Consider the following 20,413-nt stretch of genomic DNA (forward strand, 5'->3'; position numbering starts at 1 on the left):
TTTTGTTGTTGTTGTTGTTGTGAACATTTAAATTTTGTTTTGGTTTTGCTCTGGCGATTGATTTTCCTTAAAGGATCTGACGCTGGTTAGTGGTGTGTGGAATTGAATTTTTCATTTAAAGTGTGTTATTTGGGTTTGAGAAACTTTGAAATTTCCAGTTAATTTATTTTTTATTTTTGTTGTTGTTGTTTTAAAGTTGTTAGTTTAAGTTTGACATTGATTGACAAGGTTTGAAGCTGTTATTAATTGTTTAATTTGATATTTTCTAAATTATAATTTTTTTTGTTGAACTCTAGTAAGTTGATTGTTTATTTTTGAGACTGGTGGTGTAAATAGTTAAGTAGTAAACAATTTAAGGATTGTTTTTAAAAAGGCACAAGATTTCTTGTAGTTTAGTATTTTATGATACTCTTTTGTGTGTGTTTAGTATTGCGAGAAACTGGTGTATGATACAACTTTTTGATACTTAAAACAATTTTGTGAACTGGTGTTACTTGATCCATTGTATTACGTTGAGATTACTTTGATATTTTGACATTGTAAAGATGGCTGAGCATAGTGATACTGGTGGTAACACATATGCTGATTATTTGGCATTGGGAGAGAAGCATGGGTTAAACGCAGAAGCTTTGTTTAAGTTTGCCCAGGATCAGGTGGATAGAGAAGAGAGAATTCAGGAAAGGGAAGCAAAGAAAGTAGCAGCTGAGGTTGAAGCAAAGAAAGTAGCAGCTGAGGTTGAAGCAAAGAAAGTAGCAGCTGAGGTTGAAGCAAAGAAAGCTGAAGCTGAGGTTGAGATAAAAAGATTGGAAGTTGAGGCTGAGGCAAAGAAAGCACAATCTCAAGCTGAGGCTGAGACAAAGAGATTAGAAACTCAAGTTGAGGCTGAGACAAAAAGATTAGAAATTGAGGCAAATAGGGATGCAAAGAGGTTAGAAGCAGATACTGAAGCGAGGAGAATGGATTTGGAATTTAAGAAAGCAGAAGCGCAGCAAAGTACAGGTGGAAATGCGGGTGGAAGATCAGGTCCCAGCATTAGGCCCCAGTACCCAAAACTCCCCATGTTCAAGGAAGATAAGGATGACATTGACAGTTTCTTGTTCAGATTTGAAACGCATGCAAAGGCGAACAAATGGAATGATTCAGAGTGGGCTACGTACTTATCAGCTTATCTGGAAGGTGGAGCTTTGTCGTTGTTTCATTCATTGTTTTCAACGGGTACTATATCGTATGAAGACTTGAAGAAAGAAATATTGAAGAAGTTTCAGTGCACTCGGGATGGATTTCGTAAGAAATTTCGCAATACGAAGCCAGAGGCAGATGAAAGTTTTGGCACGTACGTAACAAAGATGAAGCATTTGTTCAACCGTTGGTTGAGTTTGTCTGATATAGAAACCTCATATGAAGCATTGTTTGATTTTGTGTTATGTGAGCAGATTTTCAGCAGTGTATGCACTGATTTGTGGGTCTTTTTGAAAGAACGTGATTGTAACAATTCAAAAGACATGATTGCTAGCGCAGAAACTTACAAATCAGCCCATCCGAATAAATGTTTGGCCAAAAAGGAACAAGTAAATCCTTTGGGGACTGGAAACGTAGCTTTCAAACAGAATCGTGGATCAGGACAGTTGTACAATCGTGGTCAGGGTGATTGTGGCAGAAGACAAGATGGTATGGGCAGAAACACCAGGTTTCAAGGCAGAGGTGAGGATCGTAAGCGGGGTAGAAGAGGATGGCAGCAAGGAGGTACTAGAGGTACAGGTGCTAAACAGCGGAATAAGGACACATGTTACAGATGTGGGGAATTGGGCCATTACGTTAGAGGTTGTGCAAAGGTTGCAAATTCAGCAAAGTCGGTAGCTGATTGTCAGGACGCTGGAGTGGTGGTAAGCTCGGCAGCATTCGGGTCGTTGCCATTAGCGGAAGGTCTCGTTAATGGGAAGCAAGTGTCAGTACTGAGAGACACAGGAGCTAATGTAGCTGGGGTAAGGAAATCGTTGGTCTTACCAAGCCAGTACATAAAGGGAGAGGTCCAGAAAGTGAAGGGTTTTAGTGGTCGGAGTGATTTGTATCCATTGGCGGAAGTGGTTGTCGATACCCCATATTTTCAGGGAAGGTTGAAATGTTGTGTGCTCACAGACCCAGTCGCTGACCTAGTGATAGGTAATCTTCAGGGTGTGGTACCCAGAGTAGATTTGTTCCTTGGGAATACGCAGGGTGTTGGATTGTGTGCTGATGTAAGTCACAGGAAAATCACTGAAGAGGTGGTACTTGAGAAGGTCGTGTGTGGTACGAGTAGGGCAAAAGCCAAAAAGAAACTGGAGGATTCCCCGGTGCCATTGAAAAATGTGGTTACTCCTGATTTATCGGTTAACGAGGAGGATCTGGAAAGTTTGCTGAGAGAAGATGAGACATTGGAAGAGGTGTTGAGTTTGTCACGAGAGGATGAGAAGTATGCAGTTTGTGCAGAGAAGGTTGTTGATGTTGAGGAAGTAAGTAGTGGGTATCGCGAAGACATTCCACTGAGATCTGACTGGGGCAGTCATGATGTTTTCCCAAGTGAAGGTGGAGAGGCAAATGTTGCAGTGTTACCTCTGACTGAGGAGAGGAAAACGTTGCCGTTACCTACATTGCTTAAGGGGAAGGAAGAGACAAGCGGAGATATTGTTGTTGATCCTGGTTTGACAGATAGTCATAAGGATGATATGGAACAGGTGTTTGGGAAGATGGTAGACATTTTCAAAACATGTGATGCGGTGGTGTCTTTAACGGCAAGAATTAGCATTCGAGGTTCAGCCAATGGCATGAGACAGGAATACGTTGACAGACATGTTGTCCAGGTCATTCGTAGATCAGAGCATACCACAGGTTTATGGGATGTGTGGAAAAAGAAGGTTGTTTTGATCAAAAGAAAACTCAAGAATTTTCTTTTTTCCCCGGGAAGGGGGATGTCACAAAGATGTGAGTAGCATATTTGTGAGGTGAAACCACGTCGTGTTTTTAACCTCCCTAAATGTTGTACAGGCGAGGGTAGCTGACCGGACTGGCGTTATTCACGTGTTTCGGGTGTTGCACGTAAAACTGGCTTAGCTTGATGTGAGTTGTGTTTGAGACATGTAGCTGGTCTGGGGTAAATAACGTCACAGCGTGTGAGATTTCCAACCGGGAAGGTTGTTCAGCGTGTGTCAGACTTGTTCTGGGAACAAGTACTCTTTCAAGAGACGGGTCTCTTAAGGAGTTTCCATGAGGGATTTCCATGGCGTATAAGGGAGGGACCTTACACGAGAGAAGCGCTAGACGACGGTGGAAGCAAGGGACCACCTCTGCGCAGATGACTAGACGAGTGGAGTCTTCATCGAGACCGGTCGTAGCTGACGACGGTTGTTTCCGCTACGGGCGGAAGGGTTTCGCAGGGAGAAACCTGGAAGGTGTGTGTTGGCATCTTCAGAGAGAGGTGTGTTGGCATCTTCAGTGAAAGGTGTGTGTTGGCATCTTCAGTGAAAGGTGTGTGTGGCATCTTCAGCGAAAGGTGTGTGTTAGCATCTCTGTGTGTGGGCATCTGAATTCATTATTCTACGACGATTCAGCGAGACAAGTAAGTGAACTGGCGACATGCAGTGAGCCGTGATACGAACTCGTGAGTGTCTGTTGGTACCTTCTTGTGTGCGTTAATCTATATTTGAGAAAGTATTGTTATAATATGTATTTACATGCCTTGAGTGAAAGCTGGAAGATTGTGCGAACTGTGTGTTGAAAAGTTGTTCGTATTGATGTATTTAAAGTGAAGAAGTATGTTGTTTTGGTTGAGGAAATAATGAGCCTGCATCCTCCCAAGTTCTGTTTTTGAAGTGTTTGGTGTGAAAGGGTAGAGACAGTGCAAAAGGGCAGAACACGCATACTAAATTCACATGCAAACCACTTCGTGACAGTCCGATCTTAAATGTACAGATCAGCACACGTCTCGGACCTATTGCACCGATGCGCACCAAAGTTAGCGCAATTGTTTTGATTGAGCTGCATTCTACGACTGATGCACTGTTTGCATTGTCCAAACCACAACACCCGTTTATCCTTGGCATTCGTTGTCATTAATCCAACAAAATAAGGGCACAAATTTGTGCCCCACAAACTGCAAATGTGCCTCACAATTTTTGGGGCTTATTTTTATGGGACACAATTTGGTTTTGTGGGCCACAAACTGTATTTGTGGAGAATAAAATAAGGGGCACAAATTAAGCTTCATAAAAAATAAGGACAAATATTTGTGGGGCTTAAACAGTGTTTTTGCCCCAAAAAATGTTTTGGGCTCTTTTTTTCTTCTCCTTATTTTGGACGTTGAGCGCGGTTTTCAGACCTACTGCGTTTCGGTTTTTAGTTAATGGCGGATCGAAGGCGATCTGTATGGAAAGAATCTCCAATGGCAATGTGTGGGCTTATTTGTTGGATTAATGACATCGAATGCCAAGGATACCCGTTTGCTTTGCGCGCGACCTGAATTACCCGCCAGTAAAACCAACAAAAAGGCAAAAGTAGTTTTATAACATCGTGCCTATACTCCCACCCACAACACGCGCTGTTCTGCACTACTGCAGCGATTCCTTTCCATGAGCTCCTGGTCATGCTGTTCTCTTGAAGGTACTTTCTCCCGTGTGTCACTATGGAGGCAGGGGCGGAGCAGTTAAGCCAGAGGGGGGGGGGGGTTACAACCTGGGGTCCAGGGGTAGACCCCTTGTGGGGTACATGGGCAAGGACCCGTTGCCCCCCAGAAGCTGCAGAGTGTTAGCTATTTTATGAACAATTTATGGCTTATCCTTGATTTTAAACATGATCAACTGGTGTCAGCAGCCACTCATTATTTCTTTTAAAGTTAGTATTATTTTTTTTTGGACAGCCGGGGGGGGGGGGGGTCCCGAACCCCTGTAACCCCCCCCCCCCCCCTAATCCGCCCCTGGGAGGGATGGTCTTATCTCATGTAAAAGCCTGGCCAGATCTGAGACTGATGGTCAGCCAAATGTTTTCACAAGAAGGAGTCTACCTTTGATGTCTTTAAAAGCCAGTAGTAGCTTTCACAACTTCTTCTTCTGCGTTCGATGTCTTCTTTCTTTTTTCATTCCTCTTTTCTTCTTGCTTTATTATCGTGGAAGCGTAGACAGCCGATTTTCTCCCCACGCCAAGTTGGCTGCTGTCTTCCGTCTTCGGTGGTTGAGGTTCTTACTCAGGGTTGCCTCCTCCCCAAGAGTAGCTGCCTTGCTGGGCTGTCGAGTCCACTCTACCCGGGTTTGTTGTCGAAGTTTTCCTTCTCGTAGCCTTTGCCTTTCCCAAGGCGCACACAAGGCAGTGCGGGTTTTGAAATCGGAGTTGTCCTTCTCCTAGATGAGCGACCATCCAAGGTTGACGAACCCCATCTGCCCGAAGCAGCTGGTTTTAAGGCGCCAGGGACCCGCCTGCATCCCTTCTCCTGTTAGTCGAAGACAGGGCCCGCCACGTGAAGGCCAGGAGCTGGATTTGACTGTCAGAGGTGTTTGGAGACACGAAGCCATATGGAGCATTTCTTGGGAAGTAGGCGCTTATCTCTACTTCCACCCCGGCATAACAGTCCTTGGGCCCCAGCTTTCACAACAATTCTCACTGTTCACGGAGAGCACCAAGGCTGTTGATTTTTGGTATGCCACCAAGTGGAGGGCTGGTCTTATGGGTGACGGTGAGCTGAACTATTCAAACGGGAAGGAATGTGACTAGAGTAGGCCCATACAAAACCGAGAAGAAGATCACTATTAAATCGTTCTCGCATGACCCCTGGGCCGAAGAGACAAGAAACAAGAACGACAAAAATGCCCCGAAATGTATAGAGTGGTGTGGTCTGCATAAATGTTGAGCTCGATCAGAGACGCCTTAAAAGTAGGGCATGTCTGGTTCGCTTCTATAGAGTTCTCGATCGTGACATTTCCGTATTACCTGTGGGCCGTGCTGTTTCATCCGGTCTACTGATTTCATGTAAGACTGAGCATATCCATCGGTCGATGTGTTCTGTACCCTTAAATACGTGTTGATATTTGAATCAGAAAAGAAGTTTATGTTGATCCTAAGAATTCACTACTGAAACGGTTGTGTCGGTTTTGATATCCGAGGCTCCACCAAGAGACAATGTGATTTGAAATCACTACCACAAGAATTATGTATCACACCACCACTTTAAACCCGCCGCTGGGAGCATATTGCCAGAGAAAGAATAAAGTGGTTGGTTTGGGCGGCGATTTTGTTTTCCGTTGGATAAAACAGTAGGAAACCGTTTTAAGATACAACAGGAGCTGGTTGCGCTGTTATTCCATTACTCCGCTTCTTTCACCCTGTAAACTAAGCGGGTGTTTATTTATTGTATACCCTAGCAACAAGGAACAAATCACAGCGTGAGTCCAGGATAGCACAGGGTGTTTGTGAAATCGTTTTTCGCGATTGAAAAGTTGAATAAGTTTCACTGTAGATAAAACATTCCGATGCGAACAAAACATAATGCATTTTTCACAATACACTATACTATCGGTCTTTTAAAAAAAAATTTATTCAATGCCACTAGGTGTGTAACCTATCTCTACGATAGCTATCCTCATGCGTAGTATAGGTTTCCAGCAGCCATTTTAATCCAGCTGCCAGGAACAGATTGCCAGGGAAAGAATAAAGCGGAAAACACAGCGGTAGAGATCAGAGGCTAATCTAGCTACAGGGCTCGTTCTGAGAGCGCAATGCAGACTGGCCGCACAGTGCTCTGCACTTCAAATGGCCGCCAGCACTCAGCCACAGGCCGTTTGGCACCACAGTGGCTTGTCGCTTGTTTTTTTAATTTCCTTTTTTTATTCAGAATTTGATTAGCAGACAGCATGGAGAGTGAAAGCAGCCGTGAATGTTGGCGTTAGGCGATCAAAGAGATTCAGATTAAGATGCAGAGCTTCATTTCAAAGGGATAAAGGTTTAAGGCAAAACCTTATCTTCCAACATGTCGGTTTCGGATTACCCCCCTAGGTTCTTGAGACAAAAAACCATCAAGAACCAAACAATCATTTTCCAACCTGTTCTATAGGGACACACAAAACCTTTCACATTCCATTTCTAAATGTAGCATGAAGTTTAAACAGCCCAAAAGGTTGAGAAATAAAATTGGGAGGTACGCAGTCATCATGACATCAAGGAACCGAGACCGTCTGGAAGACATCCTTTCCCCTTCAGCAATTGACACAGGTCATTCACAGGGCCAAGAAGATGGGTCAGACAGGGGGGGGGGGGGGGGTGGGGGTGGGGGGCGCTAGAGCAGTGTTGTCTTCAAACAGACGAGAAGAAGGACAGTTAGAGGGAGAAGCTTCCTTCTTATTCTCCATTTCATTCACATCCGAAGACAAGTTATCTCTGTGGTTACGTAAATGGTGAGTGGTGGGGTGGTAAGCAGGGAGGCGAAACATGGAAGGATACAGTCTCGGGAATGGTCGTACCCCACACGGAGGGATTGGGGGCCGTTGGAGATGGCGGTAGGATGGTGAGACAAGAGGTGGTGCACGTTTGTATTGAGTATTGGTGGAAGGGGCAGGGACAGCTACGTCATCGGTTCATAGTAATTATACTCTACGTCAGCTTTGGTTGACAATATTTCAGGTATAATCTGCGCTGACACAACAAGTGTAGTAAATAACTGTTCCCTTCGCCCGTTGTAAGACTGATAGAGACTGATACTGGCTTAGTGTATATTGTCAATATGTGGTGGGCCCAACATTTTGTGGCTCACCCCCCCCCCCCCCCCCCTCACCCCCACCCCCTCCCTTCTTGCTGTGAGCTGCCTTAGATATTTGCTTATATTCCTTCTACGTCAAATAGTACGGATGTCGTTTTACCCTCACATTTTTTAAAACAATATCGAAATCTTTTTAAAAGGCACCCTTGTTTACCTGGACGTAGGGCAGTCATCGGTAGTTTTACATGGAAAACTGAGTAAAGCTTAATAGCTTTTAAATGTGGAACAGGTCGAATGTGATTTGATACTTCGGATTGGTAAGCATTCCAATGTGAAAAGTTTTTAAAGAGTAGGCCGGGAACAAAACAGAAAATAAGATCGATGCTGAATCGGTCTCGCATGACCAACTGGATTCTCGAGTGAAGAAACAAGGGGGGGGGGTGTGAACAGGTAACGAACAGCTTATAATAACAATAATAATAATGAACACTTATGAATCGCCCCTTGTCCCCAGAGCTCACAGCGATGTACAATAGCAAAAAACATCAAAGCACACACACACACACACACACACACACACACACACACACACACACACACACACACACACACACACACACACATGATTGAAATCCAATGGATACAGTTACAATAAAGCTTCTTGCTTCACATATTGGTCTAAGAATCATCTGTTTGCCGAGCATTTGGAGGCTCCTGGTTCTGATCATTACCATTGGCAAGAACATCACCAACTGCACGACGATTGTCTCAGGTGTATAACTAACATCTCCCCATGAGTACCTGACACTACAATGCAAAGCCGCTTAAGGCAGCACTGTATGATCAGTGTGAAACATCTGAAAACAGTCATCATCAAGCGGTCAAACACTGACAGGTGAAGTACTTGACGTACCTGCAAAACAACTCTTGAACGCCAGACACTGACATGCAAAGAAAGTTGATGTCTTTGTTGCGATCTCCGTAAGAGTGCAGCTTTTCTCTCAAAGAAGAATCCATGTTCTGAAGCTCAGGATGATACTTGATGCCTGATTTGCCCGTGCTTTGTCGTCTAAAAGACAATTAATCGAGATCTTCCCCCGCAGAAGCCCGTCAGTTAGAAGGATCGTGTAAAACCGACAACTTTTAACTGACAGGTGCTTCGATAAGCTTCCTAGTTGTGACTTCAAGAGCGTTGATGTTCAAAGTTCCAGAACATTAATGAGAATAACGTGCTATACTGCATATTCTTTCCCTAAGATGTTCTGCAAAGAGGGGATTGGTTGTGGTTTTTAACGTCCCTTTGAACAACCAATATGGCTATGCGGGACCGACGCAAGTTTGCGTCCTTTCATAGTTTACATTGTAAATGGGGGAAATGGCATTACTCCAGCAGGGGTAGACTGTACATGTGCGTTGCCTGTATATTAATTACCTGGCTAAATAATCGCGTTCTTATTATTTCAGAAACAAATAGCCACATGGGTATCAAAAGTCAACGCAAACGTAAAACGGAGACAAAATGCAATGTGGAGAAAAAACAAATTTGACAACCATAAGACAAGAAGACACGTATTTTGAGCGTGCTTTAATTTCCCAGCATTCGAATTTCTCAACGGCCAGCCCAGTATCGGACACGAGAAAACACAGCGTATATCCTCTTCCGAGGAATCAGAGTCATATCTGCGGGCATTGACCATTGTGTGAACTTCAGCTTGATTTTCAACAGAGACAGTGACTAGGGTAGTTCTGTCAAACGCTGATTGCTTTGGCTTTCTGTTACTAATTGTTTCAAATTTGAAGTATTTTGTCAGTTAAAAAAGAAAAGTAAAAATAATTCTGTGTTGCGTCTTTCCTTGAAGTATTCGATAACTGTGTGCCGTACATTCGCTGGAAGGCAGCCTATTTCAGAGCGCTTTGAGTAACGAGATGCACTTCCTCATCAAAATGTTAGTTTGCTCCTCAAGATTAAACGTCAAGTGCCTTGAGGGTTTGTAATGGACGATGAGAAATTCTGAATGCAAGACGTTTGTGGGTTTTCTCCCATAGGAATTTCAATTTGATTTTTAATTTCCTCCATCGAAGAATTGAACAATTCCTTTGCATGTTGAATTCAAGACACACTTTGAGAGCGGAAATTAACTTTGTTTTTACGATTTCTTCTTTCTCTTTGCTTCTCCATTTTAATGTACGTTTTTTTGTAGTTTTGAAAAGAGAGGAAGACATACTAACATGCAGCCTGAAACAGTGAAGAACTGAATTGGAGGAAAGTTAAGATAGGGGGGTAATCAGATTATGTTATTTTCTCTCTGATTATTTTTTTTTTTTTTTTTATTGAGGAGGGGGGGGGGGGTGAGTGGAGCAACATGTTATCTTTAGGGATTTTTCGCCGAAGACTTGCACGCACCGACGAGAAAGGTTATGCACTCCCTAATGTCTTGCGATCTTTCGTTTCCTCATATTGATAAGAATAAACATCAATTACAGCAGCAACAAAACCTGTGAATAATTCATTTTTCAACGCCAGAACAAGAACATGTGGCGCGTTGCGCAATGTATCGTCGCTCGCTAGCTTCATGCACTCGGGGGTATTGTCATCAATATCTGCCACTATGTATTGTTGTTATGTAAATTGAAAATGTTCAATCTATAGATTAGGATGTAGGGACGGGACGGTGTGCTGGAAGGGAGGGGGGGGGGGGTTGTTGTGGGTCCTGCTTGTGTGCTGCTACCTTTACCGAGTTATTTATTAATCTAACCGTCAATATCTGATTTGACTGCCTTCGTGGTCCGTCATGGGGTAATTGCTGACCCTCTGAAAAATCCTGCGGGGACGACATTTTCCATGTTTATGTAAAATGTAAAAAAAGGACATTAAAGTTATCTTATCTTATCTTTCAGTACGAACAGAATCAAAGATGTTGAAAATAGGACATGTTTTGGGAAGGACTTACCTTCTTCCGCAATTGCCAAACATTACACAATGTCAAAAGTAAAATCAATTCAATCCTAGCTTGATTTTTTACATTGTATGAAACGGTGGGTTCCCAAAGTGACGCGTGTTTTGACCCTCGGTTGCAGTTATCACCATTGACCACTCACCCCCATGGCCAGTCTTTCTGTGTTTTCAGTAATGCGTCTTGCACGCTGTGACATGTTTTAATCAAGCACGTGATGTTCACGTTATGCTAAGCAAAAAGCATTTTAATTCCGAGGCCCTGAAGGTGCTGTTCTAATCAGATTTGAAGCATCTTTAAAGTGGATTTGTGTTTTAGCGCGATGTGTTTGCCTGCGACTCTCATGTCTTTAATGAAACATGCTTAGACTCGGGTGAGTCGTGGCTGTCTTTTAACTGTAATCTGCCTCGAGTAGGTATACTTTTTCTAAAGTTGACCAAGTTTTAAACAGAACAAAAAGAACGAAGGGGAATCAGCCCTGTAGGACTCTGTTGGGTTCACAGGACCATAAAAACACAAAAATCAATCAATCAATCAATCAATCAATCAATCAATTAACCAATCAGTCATTGACGATATATATCGAGGGAACAAAAGAATGCATGACTACCCCCTTTTGATCCATAACGGTTATTGTGGCCCAACAGTGTTGTGAATCAACCAGTCGATCTCATCCTGTTTAGGACAGAGCCTTGTCATTTGTACTGGAAATAGATTTTAGCCATAGCTGGATCCTAAAGTAGCCAAACTGTAATCGAACAGACAGATCAAAAATATCATAATTAATTTTTACTAAGGGGAGATTTTTTTTTTTTTTTTTTTATAAAATTATTTACATGGCGTTTACTGGTAATATGCCACACACCTGCTTTTCCCTAGTTCAGGCTCCAGGTAAACTTGTTTTTCATCACTTTTCCAAAGTACAGCTTCCAGGGATAAAAAGTGAAAGAAATATTGTGTAAAAAGTGATACCAAAATTTTTTTTGTTCGCAAAATGTTATTATTATCTTCTTTTTTTTTCTTCTCATGTTTGTGAAAATCTATCAGCTAACCAATTATTTTCCTGAAAAGATACATAACTGACATAGATGCCCACCAAATCCCATCAAAATCCACTGAGATGTTACTATGTAGCAAACATAAACAGCAATACACCCAACCCCCTTAAACAGTGTGCAACTTTTTTTTCAACTGACATATGAAAACCCACTTTGACACAGGATAGATTGCATTTCTTTCTTCCTTGTCACAGTATTGTATTTACCACAGACGCTGATTTTGAACGAGGCCTTCAGCAAGTTCAGGGATGTTTGACAACTGAATGAAGGGTCGCATTGTACCAGAGACATACATATCTATGTCTCTGATTGTACTCTCTGTTGTGTGCTACTGTGGCTGACTAGCCATTGAAGCACATTTCGTCCTTGATCGGGAGTACATGGTACTCCTACTGCGATAGAGCCTAACGCGCCCGACTAGTGATCACGGTGATTGAGTTATACGGCCAATTACCTCCCTTCTTTTTCCCTCTCCTCTCTTTTCATTCTCCTCCCCGGATATCCTTGTCCACCGGGACACCGATCAATGTAGCTGTGAAGGCCAGCAGTGCTTAATCCAACACTACCATCTAGTACAGAACGCGGTGTATACGTAGGTTCTTCGTACAGTGATAGACCTGATTGTAAATAGTCCTTAAGCCTGTCATTACCTGGGCGACGTCGACTACGCGAAGTATACTTCGCGAAGCTGGCCGCACGAAGCTTTAGCACTGAGTTATTGGTAAAAAGACTTCGTGAAGTCGACTTCGGGCTGAATTAAGGACGGGCTTTAAGCATGAACCTTGCCACGTGAACTGAGAAATGAAAACTGCTTGCATCGGTCTGGAATAGCAACATCAGCTGAAGAAACGATAACAAATAACAACCAACCAACCAACCAATGAGGTGTAGGTTCTTCTTTCAGTGATAGACCTGATTGTAAGACCGGCACGGTTGGCCTAGTGGTAAGGCGTCCGCCCCGTGATCGGGAGGTCGTGGGTTCGAACCTCGGCCGGGTCATACCTAAGACTTTAAAATTGGCAATCTAGTGGCTGCTCCGCCTGGCGTCTGGCATTATGGGGTTAGTGCTAGGACTGGTTGGTCCGGTGAGACATGAAGCCTGTGCTGCGACTTCTGTCTTGTGTGTGGCGCACGTTATATGTCAAAGCAGCACCGCCCTGGTCGGCTGGGCGTTAAGCAAACAAAAAGAACTGATTGTAAGTTGTCTTCAGCTTGGAGCGTACCATGTCAACTGAGAAAGAAAAACAAATTGTATCTGTCTGAAATAACATTATTAGCTAAAGAGACGATACAAAAAATTGTTTTCAAAACCAACCAACCAACGCGGCGTATGTCCATGTGGTTCGGATGCAGTGGCTAAAGTATCACGTGCTGGCGTCGGAGAACACCACAGATAGGGGTGACCGAGGGGGGGGGGGGGGGGGGTTGAGGGGTAGGGTAGTAGAGTGCAATTTCACAGATCGATGTCGAAATGTCGACATGGGGAGGAGTTGGTTAATTTCGTCTTTCTCTCTTCGTTGATATAAGTGATTCAGAGTGCCCGAGCCTCCTCGATCGGTTAGCCATGCTTGATAAGAAAAATGGTTCTTATGAAAGCTTAGAAGCTTTGATTAAATATGAGGGTGTGGGTGGAAACTGATCAGTTTTCTCCTTTGCGGAGCAATCAAATTTGCTGGGCAACGGTCAACAGATTCAATAGTGCAAAAAACAGTACATTCATAACAAACTGTAATAATGACTTGGTTCTTTATAGTGCAGAAACTTTAAAGGTTTTATTCTGGTATGTACACCCGGAAAGATTTGTTTTACTTTTTGATTGAAAGAGATAAAAGTTTTTGTGAAGATTTAAAGTACCGACTGGAAAAGAATCTGACCTTTATCGTGATACGCCTTAAATGTGAATAGCTGTGAAAGAATAGACAGAATAAAACAGAAAACAAGAAATTCCTCCGAGGTAGGAAAAACACCCCCGTTGGTCAAAGGGAAATAACCATTCTCACTGCCACCAACTGAGAAGGTTCTTTCCCTTTGACCATTAATATGTCCCTCTATAAGTCCTTGTAGAATCTTAATCCAGCAATAACTCCCTAACCGTGTGTTTGACTGGTCCCAATTTTTGTAAGGACCGTCTCAGGAATGTATAGAACCTGTTCACCAAGTTTGGTGACGATCGGTCCGTTCATTCTTGAGATCTATATGCGCACACAAACACACAAACACATCGACCGAATCCTATACACACCCCTATACCGGGGGTGTAATAAGATGGATGCTAAATCGGTCTCACATTACCCCTTGTGTTCTCGAGACAAGAAACAACAATAGATAAAGAAAACTTGAACTCTGATGCAATCTAGTCGTTTGCTAATTCATGGATATAAATAATAAATCCTCGTACAAAAATGGCATCAAAATTCACCCCGGCTGTCCGTCCATCCAAACGTCAGACCAATTCTTTGTTCCAAACTCGGATCCCTTCTGTGGTCAAATTTGCTCAGTTGATACAGAAAGGTTTTTGCTCTTCAATAATTCAAGTTTCTGCATGCAAGGTTGCGATAGGAGCTTGAATATCTCTTCAAATATTTCTTACTTTGCGGTATTGATAACTCATTGGCCCTCATACTTTGACCTGTAACATCGCGAGAACTGAAAGCTGAGGTCTCTATATGACTACCCGGGGCCAGGTTGTTGGCCTTAAAACTCGGACCCTTTACTATTCCGCTAGGGGGAGAAATCGATGATAAGAGTGGTAATCGGTAGGTTACGTGACGTGTGCAAACAATGACTCGTTCACCCTCTACTTTTGTGTGTCCAGCTAAGAGCCTGCAGAGTTTCGTTCCCGTAATTAAATTATTCTACAAACTTTTCAGATTCCCCTTGGCGGATTTCCTAGAGGAAAACAAATTACAACCAGTTTTTTTCAACAGCGGAATTCTCCTTTTTGTACGCGATTAAAGCTTTGGGTTTGTAGAAGTTTATCTCTTCACGTTTCTCCAAGGAACTGCGAAAACATGTATTTTATTTTTTTCCCAACACTGTTATTTTTTTCACTTTATTTGTCTTCACTGTTTCAATTCCCGCTCCCTGTTTTCTTCTGCTGCTTCTTCTCCTTCTTAATCTTTGTGTTTTGATAGTAAAGGGCAGCAAAGGAAAGCAGACTCCATAGCCTGTAAGAACAAAAATCAATGTTTGGATGTGTTGCTTGTTTGCTAATCCGCAGAAGGAAAAAAATAAGAATGGTTTTGGGTTTGAACACTGCAATAGATCGAATGCATCAGTTTCAGCCTCATTTTGATTGTATTAAAATTCTAAGACTCTATGTGACTTTGGGAAGATGCAACCTTTCAAATCAAATCATTAAAATTCACTTTAAAGGCTGCAGTTGACTTTGGAATGAGTTTTAAGAATGCAGTTTTCTTTGGGGTGATTGACACCTTTAAGACTGCAGTTGACTGTGGGAGACTCAATAGTTGACATTTTGAAGATTCAATGTTCTAACACTGCAGTTGATTTAGGGATGATTTAACGTTCTAACACTGCAGTTGATTTAGGAATGATTCAACGTTCTAAAGCTGCTGTTCATTTAGGGAAGATTCAAAGTCATGTGACTGTGGTTGACTTTGGGAAGATTCAGACCAAACCTAAGCAAGGACATACGTCATATATCTTCATTCCAGTCTGCTTGGAACATCTGTACACGAATCTTGTCTCGGCTGCTTCCTGTGAAGAGTTTACAGTGATAGGCCTTAATGTAAATACATGTCATTTTTAAACGCGGAGACTACCGTGTGGACTGTGAAAGGAAAGAAACTTGCATCTTGCATCGGTCCCTGCATAGCTGCATCGGTCCCTGCATAGCTGCATCGGTCCCTGCATAGCTGCATCGGTTGAAGGGACGTTAAAAAACAACATCCTGTGAAGAGTGTGATATGTCGTCTACATTAACTTGACAGATGAGATGGACATAGGTGCTAAATTAACTCTGCAAAAACAACAGCCATACATTATGATGCGAATATTGTTTTTAAAAAAAGATCAATATATGATGACATATGATCATTTTGATGCTAAAAAAACCCACCAAAAAAACCACCAAAAAAACTCTGCAAAAACAAAATCGCACTCTGCACGGAAAGCAGCCAGACTTTGCAGAGTGACATGTGTCCTTAATGGCAGTTAGTTAGTTAGTTAGTTAGTTAGTTAGTTAGTTAGTTAGTTAGTTAGTTAGTTAGTTAGTTAGTTAGTTAGTTGTTGCTTTTTGGGTCCAGCGGACCATATAGGCCAAATCAGGACCCCTTAATGGCAGTTAACAGCCTGGACCAATCTGTGCTGATTTACAGGACAGTCTACGCGTGCCCGATTTGCGTGACATCTCGTTAAGCTGGTCCAACGCAAAGTGCTGGGAGAAAAATGCAAGGGCTAGTCTTGGAAGTAAAATTCCATCCTGAAGCTCTGACGCGCGAAGAGCAAACTCCATGGCGCGTAAAACTGAGGGCAGATAACTGCAATTAACTGATCAATTTCTCGCTTGACAGAAATTAGCTGACGAGCTCAGTTTCGACGTCCGCCATAAGATGCTCATCTGAGGTTTTTCTTCTTTTTTTCTTCTTCTTTTTTTTGGTGCGTTATCGATTATGTAAAGCCATGTTCTCCTTGCAAGGATTGCTGCAAAAGATTGTGAAATATGTGCATTGTTGCGTTGGTTTTACATGCAGGCTATTTTCCACTAACTTTCCAGTCGCAAAAATGTAAACAAGATGACGCTACGACCTGTCTTTTGGCAGTAACCACTCAGCACCTTTACTTATTTATTTTCAACAAGATTTGAAGAAACAAATATGAACAGATCTGAGCTTTAAGAACCTTCTTCGCTTTACGATGATAGACCTTTTTGTAAATAGTTTCGAACACGGAGGCTATACCACAATGTAATCCGAAAAAGTAAATCGATTGTATCGGTCCCGATTAGCCAAATAGGTCGAAGGGACATGAAAAACCAACTGCCAACCTCCATCGTCATACCTTTGAAAAGCAAACCCCAGATCAGATTACCCTTAGCCACCACCACACCGGTCGAACAGGGTCTGACAATCTAAAACTATACCGGCACGGTGGCCTAGTGGTAAGGCGTCCGCCCCGTGATCGGGAGGTCGTGGGTTCGAACCCCGGCCGGGTCATACCTAAGACTTTAAAATTGGCAATCTAGTGGCTGCTCCGCCTGGCGTCTGGCATTATGGGGTTAGTGCTAGGACTTGTTGGTCCGGTGTCAGAATAATGTGACTGGGTGAGACATGAAGCCTGTGCTGCGACTTCTGTCTTGTGTGTGGCGCACGTTAAATGTCAAAGCAGCACCGCCCTGATATGGCCCTTCGTGGTCGGGTGGGCGTTAAGCAAACAAACAAACAAACAAACAAACAAACAAACAAACAAACAAACAAAATCTAAAACTATACATGTTCCATTACTTACTTGGGCTGACACTTGTTCATCTCTTTCACAAACACATTCTGAAATGTCAGCGAGCAAGACAAACTCCAGCATGGACTCGTTTTCAGACTGTAGTCTGGGCTTGAAGATGAAAAACAAACATTCTTGGCACTAGACAAACTCGTCAGAATGAAAGTAAAACAGATCAGTGAACTCGGCAGCCGCTGGGAGCTTGCACCTGAAGTTCGTTTCCAATAATTAGGACGAGGCAATAAAGTTATCGGTGGTGTTATTTTAATCAGCTAGGTCCTAATTTGCACGTGTATTGACATACCAGATGATTACCCGCTTCGCCGGGTACCGGCTTCGCCGGGAAGAAGTAGAGCCGAATACCAGGCTGCGCCTGGGACCCGGCTTTGCCGGGTGTACGCCGGCTTCGCCGGCGCACGAAGGAAAGGAGATAAACGCGCAAAACACTGGAGACCTTCTAAAAATAGTAACGTGCAGTGACCTTCTAAAAATAGTAACGTAGTAACGGGAATATGGATTGACGCCACACGGAGGAAGGGAGATAATCGCGGCTGAAAACACTGGAGAAGATAAGGAAGAGTTACTGGTAGTGGATCCCGACAACAAAAACAAAAAACAAAAACAAATCGGTTCAGCGCGCACAGCGCTGCGCGCTGAGAGCACGTGTTGAAATATCTCATCGATGAGGTTGTGTCCGGGGTGTAGCTGAATACGGTGTCCAAATTTGAAAAAGATCCACCGAGAACTTTGGCCGTGCATCGCGAACAGACAGACAGACAGACAGACAGACACTAGTCGTATATATATATAGAAACGAAGTCCTGCAGGGATTGAAGGGCCCTTCGCTTCCTGTGCCTGGAGCGGAGATGCACGTATACGATTTAACATGCACGTGTCTGACAGAAATCAAGTAATACAGGATTTGTGGAAGCTTCCACAAACAAACATTGTGACAACCTGTACGTGTCTGACAGAAATTAAGTAATACAGGATTTGTCGAACCTTCCACTTACAAATACATTCAACATGTATACGTGTCTGACAGAAAACAAGTATTACAGGATGTGTGCAAACTTCCACAAACAAACACAACATGCACGTGTCTGAAATAAATAATGTCCTACAGGGTTTGAGGAACTCGCTGCTCTTTCTGTATTTCTATAGCTTAGACAAGGTTCAGAAATTAAATCAGATCGAAGTGAACTCTGCCCAGAGATGGTCGACCTAAAAGAGAAACTGTGGGGCCCAGCGGAGTCCCTGCGGCGAGCTGCAAACTTTGTCACGTCAACAACCTTGACAGTGTAGCATGGCAACGGGAACGCAGAAGAAGAAGAAGAAGTCAGATCGAGAAATCTTCCACTGCCCATTTAGCACGAATCACATTACTTTATAGACACGATTTATACCGCAGTCACGGCAATGGCCTGACATAAACCTGTTTCTGGAATTGCCCTCTGTCGGCGGACGTGCTTGTACGTACTTGACCTTTGTTCTTGCAGCGTATTCTCGGTCCTGAGGGACTACAGTGGGACTCCCTTTTAAGACCCCCCCCCCCCCCCCCAATTTAAGACTACATCCTTTTTACATTTAGTCAAGCTTTGACTAAATGTTTTAACATAGAGTGGGAATCGAGACGAGGGTCGTGGTGTATGTGTGTGTGTGTGTGTCTGTCGGTCTGTCTGTGCGGGTGTGTGTGTAGAGCGAAGAGTTCCTGGGTATAATATCCCCAGACTTTTTTTCATTTTTTCGATAAATGTCTTTGATGACGTCATATCCGGCTTTTTGTATAAGTTGAGGCGGCACTGTCACACCCTCATTTTTTAATCAAATTGATTGAAATTTTACATTTAGTCAAGTTTTGACTAAATGTTTTAACATAGAGGGGGAATCGAGACGAGGGTCGTGGTGTATGTGTGTGTGTGTGTGTGTGTCTGTCTGTCTGGTCGTGTGTGTGTGTAGAGCGATTCAGAGTAAACTACTGGACCGATCTTTATGACATTTGACATGAGAGTTCCTGGTATAATATCCCCAGACGGTTTTTTTCACTTTTTTCGATAAATGTCTTTGATGACGTCATATCCGGCTTTTTGTAAAAGTTGAGGCGGCACTGTCACACCCTCATTTTTTAATCAAATTGATTGAAATTTTTGTAAAGCAATCTTCGACGAAGGCCGGACTTCGGTATTGCATTTCAGCTTGGTGGCTAAAAAGTTAATTAATGACTTTGGTCATTAAAAATCTGAAAATTGTAATTAAAATCATTTTTTTATAAAACGATCCAAAACTACGTTTATCTTATTCTTCATCATTTTCTGATTCCAAAAACATATAAATATGTTATATTCGGATTAAAAACAAGCTTTGAAAATTAAAAACATAAAAATTATGATTAAAATTAAATGTCCAAAATCGATTTAAAAACAATTTCATCTTATTCCTTGTCCGTTCCTGATTCCAAAAACATATAGATATGATATGTTTGGATTAAAAACACGTTCAGAAAGTTAAAAAGAATAGAGATATAGAAAAGCGTGCTATCCTCCTCAGCGCAACCGCTACCGCGCTTTTCTGGATTGTTAATTTCACTGCTTTTGCCACGAGCGGTGGACAGACGATGCTACGAGTGTACGGTCTTGCGGAAAAAATGCAATGCGTTCAGTTTCATTCTGTGAGTTCGACTGAGCTTGACTAAATGTTGTATTTTCGCCTTACGCGACTTGTTTAGACCTTGTTTTCTCAGACTTTCTGTTCTTAACCTCTGTAAAATTACCCCCATTTTAAGACTCCCTCCTTTTTGGGACCCAATTTTCTCAGATTGTTGGAGGTCTTAAAAGGGGGGTTCCACTGTATTCCAGTTTAAAACCAGGCAGTGTTTCTCGCACTGGATTGTTCTGAAAATTTCCACGGAAGTGTGCGTGGCTTGCACAAGTGCTTAAAGTTATCTTAGGTGGATGAGAACGTAAAGGAACCAAAGCCTCTCTGGATTATCTCAGAGCCAAGACTATAAAAAGTGAAATCTGTTCAAAAGTCATATGCTTCAGCGCCAACAGCTAGTGTCATTAAAAAAATAAAACTTTGAAAACACTCAGACGCTGTGATGCCTGGACCTTACACAACATCCTGGACATATATTATTAGACTTTTCTAGTGTTCGGTATCTTTAGTTATGTGTATTGTTGTTATTGTGTGCTACAAGTGTTTAGTCGTTTACACAGTTTATTAGTGTCTAA

At 42.6% G+C, this 20,413-nt stretch overlaps 1 protein-coding gene across 1 annotated transcript; it reads left to right on the plus strand.

The window, feature by feature from the left end:
• The first annotated feature begins 545 nt into the window (after positions 1 to 545).
• Positions 546 to 18,488, plus strand: LOC138967700 (uncharacterized abhydrolase domain-containing protein DDB_G0269086-like). Its single transcript, XM_070340354.1, has 4 exons — positions 546 to 928; positions 1,644 to 1,752; positions 2,214 to 2,489; positions 18,348 to 18,488. The coding sequence occupies exons 1-4, from the start codon at positions 546 to 548 to the stop codon at positions 18,486 to 18,488; spliced, it is 909 nt and encodes a 302-aa protein (XP_070196455.1).
• The last annotated feature ends 1,925 nt before the right edge of the window (positions 18,489 to 20,413 follow it).

The sequence above is a fragment of the Littorina saxatilis genome, linkage group LG5 (assembly GCF_037325665.1).
Source record: "Littorina saxatilis isolate snail1 linkage group LG5, US_GU_Lsax_2.0, whole genome shotgun sequence".
NCBI classification, from domain to species: domain Eukaryota; kingdom Metazoa; phylum Mollusca; class Gastropoda; order Littorinimorpha; family Littorinidae; genus Littorina; species Littorina saxatilis.